The 4903-nt window shown below is 64.2% G+C and overlaps 2 protein-coding genes across 2 annotated transcripts in view; both read right to left on the bottom strand.

Annotated features, from left to right (window-relative positions):
• The window catches only part of MNEG_11316 (hypothetical protein), a gene marked incomplete at both ends in the record, with an annotated part of 1741 nt that extends 1445 nt beyond the window's left edge, over positions 1–296 (bottom strand). The window contains one exon of the mRNA XM_014040214.1: positions 102–296. Within this exon, the coding sequence (XP_013895668.1) occupies positions 102–296 (195 nt within the window). The remainder of the gene's footprint in view (positions 1–101) is intronic.
• Positions 297–2082: 1786 nt separating this feature from the next.
• MNEG_11315 (hypothetical protein) lies at positions 2083–3720 on the bottom strand (the record flags this gene model as incomplete). Its single annotated transcript, XM_014040213.1, has 3 exons — positions 2083–2340; positions 2798–3073; positions 3481–3720. The coding sequence occupies 3 exons, from the start codon at positions 3718–3720 to the stop codon at positions 2083–2085; spliced, it is 774 nt and encodes a 257-aa protein (XP_013895667.1).
• Positions 3721–4903: the final 1183 nt, after the last annotated feature.

The raw sequence follows: 4903 nt of genomic DNA, 5'->3' as shown, positions 1-4903 counted from the left end.
AGGGCTGCAGGCCTGGTCCCTAGGGTGGGCGTGCCGGCCCGGCCGCTGCTGCAGGCCTCGTGCTGGAAGCTTCATGCGAGTCACATGCGCGAATTCCGCACCTTCACGGGGGCGGAGAACAGCTGAGACAGCCAGCGCTGCAGCGCGGCCGCGCCCGGCCCGCTGGCGAGCGGGCGAGACCCGCCAAAAACGCGCCCAGGGCCGCGCTGGGCCGCCGCGAGCTGCGGGCTCGCAACGCAGACAGCCAGCAGCAGCAGCAGCATGACAGCCGGGGGACGGCGGCTGAGGGGGTTCATCGCGACGAGTCGCGTGCAACGGTTTGGTGCGGCCAGCTGCATGCGGCAGCAGGAGCTACGAATGCAGCTACGTGCGACTGCAGGGGGCGGGATCAATGTGGATGGGGGCGCGCTGCACCTTGAACTTTCAACAGCTGTGCGCTCGGCCGGTCCGAGCAGGCCGGTCCGAGTGATCCCGGTTGCGACAAGGGCCCGGACGCGCCAAGAGCCCGGCCGGTCCAAGAGCGCGCGGGTGCTGCCGCCGCCCGCGCGTGTGTGCTGACTCTGGCGCCGCCGCGCTGCAGCGCCGGCTGACCACCCCAAGAGAGGCACCCCTCTTGCGCCGTCCGTGGCGCGCTGCGGGGGTGGGGGGGGGCGTGGGGGGAAAGGGCCTATCTGCTGGCAGCTGAGACGAGCGCGGGATCTACCAACACCCTCCACTTGCATCAAACACAATAAATGCTTGTGCTTTATTATAGCAGCCTGACCAAGTGGGCAAGGATGTGGCGCGATGGGAGAGCGTCGCCAGGTCGCAAGGCGGGCGGAGGGCTTGGCGCGAGTGTGCAGCGGGGCACAGGTGGGCAGGTCGGCCTGAGGGTATCGGCACTGCAGGTGTAGCGGCAAGGGTAGCGTACAGCACATGGCTGAGCATAAGACTCTGTGCCTGCTGTTTTCCAGGAGAGGAGAGGAGAGAGAGGAGAGGAGAGGAGGGGATTGTTGTCCAGGCTGGTTTGCGCCGAGTCTGGGCACACACATACACCTCTGTCTGCCCGCCCAAAGTCATGGGGCGAATGACCCCCCCCCCCCTGTGCTGTCACTCGGCCCACTGCTGCACTCAGCATTTGCTGCCTGTTGGATTGGCACTGTAACCATGCTCAGCGGGAAGGCTCTCCAGACTAGCTAGCAAATTGCAGGCGTTTGCGCTGACTGCCAGTTGAGCAGCGGTGCTGGCGCATCGTTGACTGCGTGGTGACCATCCTTGTCTGGGGGTTGGCGATCCACCTTGCGAGAGTTACAACTGCATACAGCAAATGAAACTGATTGACAATTGATTGTTGCCGTTATGCTGATTCCCTGCTGCAAATTAAATCCCTGCTGTGGTGCTCTGGAACCGTGGGACGTTGCGCCGTTGGCGTTCCCAAGAGAAGTTGATTGCCACTGTGCCGACGCCGCAGCTGCCTGGTGCTTTGCATGGTTACTCGTCGCCTGTGCGGTGCGCATGAATTGTAAGCCCGTCCCGCCGGTTTGTGGCGCGATTGGTGCCGCGACTTTGCAGTGACGCGTCACCGACGGCGTCACTGCCGCAAGGGCGGTCTGCAGGTTTGCAAGCCTCGCCCGAGACACAAGCCGTTCGCTGTGAGAGGTTGCATGGTGTGCTTATTGTGGTGCATGCCACGAAAAACGGGGCGCGTGGCACGTTTTCAACGGTGCAGGTCACGGTCCCCAGCACAGCACTTGTCACAGCAGAGTGCTGCACTTATGTACCCAGTGCTGCCAGGCAGCCGCAAGATGGGTGATGGTTGGATGCACGATAGAGCCCCGGTATTGATGCAGCAGCCCGGTCATTGCGCTGGCCTCTCTGTTTGAAATGTGTGAGGCATGCGATCGGCAAGCACAGGCACGGCTGCTTGCGACACCGCAAGATCCCGGCCTCCATGCTCCGCAAGGGAGTGACAGGCCGCACCGCTCACACGTGCCCGCTGGGGTGGGTGTGCACCCCCGCCACCAGGCTGCCGCGCGGCCGTGTGAGTGGTGCAGCGGCGCCAGGGCGGTCGCGCCCCCGCACGGCCGACACGCAAGCGGCCCCTCAGGGCTTCGCCGGGGCCTTGGCGGCGGCGCCGGTGGTGGCAGGGGCCTTGGCGGCGCCAGCTGCGGGAGCCTGGGTGGCGGCGGCGGCGGCCTTGGCTGGGGCCTTGGCGATCGCGGCCTTGGAGATGCGTTGGGCCAGGCGGGCGGCGATGGGGGCGATGGGGGCGGCGCTGCGGCTGGAGGCCGAGACGGCGGGGCTGTCGCTCGGCGGCGACGGCAGGTTGATCGACGTGGTCGGGGCGTAGGTGGGGTTGACCTGTGTGGGTTGCGCGGTGATGGGGCCGGGACAGAACCCAATGCGCCCGGGAGGGGGGGGGTGGGATGGAGCGTGAGTGCTTAGCACGCTTTGCTTTGAAAGTGGGGGCCGGCCGCAGGACGCAAGCAGCTCCAGAGGGGAGGGAAACTCGAGGCGGATAGAAGAAGGGGTGGGCGACGCCGGCGAGCCGGTGGCGTGATGAACCGATGGGGTGCAGTCAGCCAGGCTCCTGTCGCACGTCGCCTCCCCCCTCCCCATGCACACGCCCCGCGACGCCTGCTGCATCGATCAAAGCGCAGTTCCCTGCTCTGGGCGCCGGCCCGCCAGCGGACGCATGATCAGGCTCCTGCTGCGCGTGCTGACGGTTGATACCAAGCCAGGCGGTCCTGACAGCCAGCAGGCTTTTCAAAAAAGCTCCACGGCGGCCCCTGACACGCCCACACATTCATGCGCTCACCGACGTGATGTCCGTCGGCTGGAGGGTCGGCCCCAGGATGCCGGCGCCGGTCGGCGCCACCGTCGGAGCGAAGGACGCGCCGCCGGTCGGCGCGAGGGTGGGGTCGACGCTGACGGCGTAGGTTGGCGCAAAGGTGAAGGGGGACAGCGCCAGCGACAGCGTGGGGTCCAGGCTCAGCTCTGGGGCCGTGAGGCTGAGGTCGGGGGTGGGAAGGTCGGGCTTGCCGTCGCCGTCGAGGTCGATGCCGCTCGTCCGCTGCTGCGGCACGGACCGCTGCTGCGAGTTGTACGTGGTGGGGTCGGTGGGTGGGTCGCAGGGTGGGGCTTGAGTGGGGAGGGGAAGGAGGCCACGGTTTTGGTGGCGTGGGAGACTGCAAATGTGTACGTGCCCATCAAAGCCAAGCGAAGCAAGGCTGACGGTGTGGCCACACGCACGTAGCATACGCTCCCCCGGCCCTGCCTGCGCGGCGAGCTGGCGCCAGCGCCCACCAAACAGCGAAGCCAACTTGGCTCTTGCATTCCCTGCTGCCTGCCGGGCCGCAGCATGCGCTGCTCACGCACATGCATGGGCAAGAAAACACACTCGTGCCCTCCATCCCCAATCCCCTGCACATCTAGAACCCCGATCCCCGCTGCATGCATGCATGCCGCGCACGCTGCCAGCTGCGAACCATCCATGCGCACCCGCTGCGCCACTGCGGCCTCCACGAGCTTTGGGACGTTCTGCTGCAGGTACACACCCATGGCGGTCATCAGCATCGCACCGAGGCCGCCGGCGCTGCCCGCGCTGTTGTTGGCGGGGGCGGGGGTGCCGTCGTTGGGAGCATCACGTGCGGCGGCGGTAAGCCGTGGCGCGGCCGAGCAGACGGCGAGCAGCAGCAAGAGGGCGGCTGCTGAGGCCGTGCGGCGATGACGGTTGGGCATGGGTGCCGGATGGATGGGGCCTGCAGGACAACGAAATTTCAGCTGCACGACAGGCACAGTGAACGGTGTGCAGGCCAGTTGAAACCAACATCTACATAAGTATCATGACACCGTGAGGACTGCATGCATTCCGTGGCGGCTCGTCCAAGCAGGCCGGTCCAATGGCCGTGGTGGGAAGTCCCAAGGTGGCTGATGCATGTCCGATGGCGGGCAGACGGATGACTGAGCCGGCAGTACTGTATTGGTGCTTCCAAGAGTCGGCCTTCTGAAATCCATCACAGACGCTTGGCTGGTGGGGTTGTGAGACAGGCAGCGCTCAACCGCGTTGGAAATTTATGAAGATGCACGGGTAGCACCTCGCTCTCAGATCGTGGAGCAGCGGCGCCCAGCCCCGGGCGCCCTGGTTCACCCAGGCGCGCACAGACGGGACAGCGTCTAGCGTTCAGCATCGTGCTACTAAGCGGGCTCATCGCCGTGGGGGTCCCAGTGGCGGGGAAAGAGAAGGCCCAAGGGCCTGAAAGTTCAGATCGATCCAGTCGCTACGTGCGTGACTGCGCAGTGACTACGCTTGCATCATAGATCAAAGCTTACTCATAAGTATGTCACCAGAACATGCTGATGAGATCAGTTGAGTTACGAAGGGCAGGTTCGCGCCAAGTGATCGTGCACAGCACAGGTGCAGCATCAATGCAAATTAACCGGTCTTTCAGCGTATTACGGCGCGCGATAATGCATTTTCAAAGCACATGGACTCATCCCAAACAGCGACTCAGCAATTCACCCAACGCCGCCCGGGAGAGCAAAGCATCGCATTGCCCACGCATGGGCAGCATGTGAAGGCGGACAGCTCACTGACCTCATTCAGGCTGTAAAATTTTCTGAGAGAGCACAACTTTTTCAAGCCGAACAGGCCGCAGGGCTGTGGAGGCTGGTGGTGTAGGCAGCAAGTAGGGTCTGCAGCAAAGTCCCACTCACGTTTGGACTGGCCAGTAGCTCACAGTTGCTGTGGCGCATATGACTGTTGTGCACTTACAAACCGCAAAAGATCAACTGCGATTGCGGGGAGCATCAAAACTCCCAATAACATGTACGTACGCACGCACGCACGCACGCACGCACGCACGCACAAACACACACAAACACACACACACACACACACACACACACACACACACACACACAC

The sequence above is a fragment of the Monoraphidium neglectum genome (assembly GCF_000611645.1).
Source record: "Monoraphidium neglectum strain SAG 48.87 unplaced genomic scaffold scaffold02687, whole genome shotgun sequence".
NCBI classification, from domain to species: Eukaryota; Viridiplantae; Chlorophyta; class Chlorophyceae; order Sphaeropleales; family Selenastraceae; genus Monoraphidium; species Monoraphidium neglectum.
Note: the sequence above shows the minus strand (reverse complement) of the source record. Positions and strands in the feature narration are given on the sequence as shown.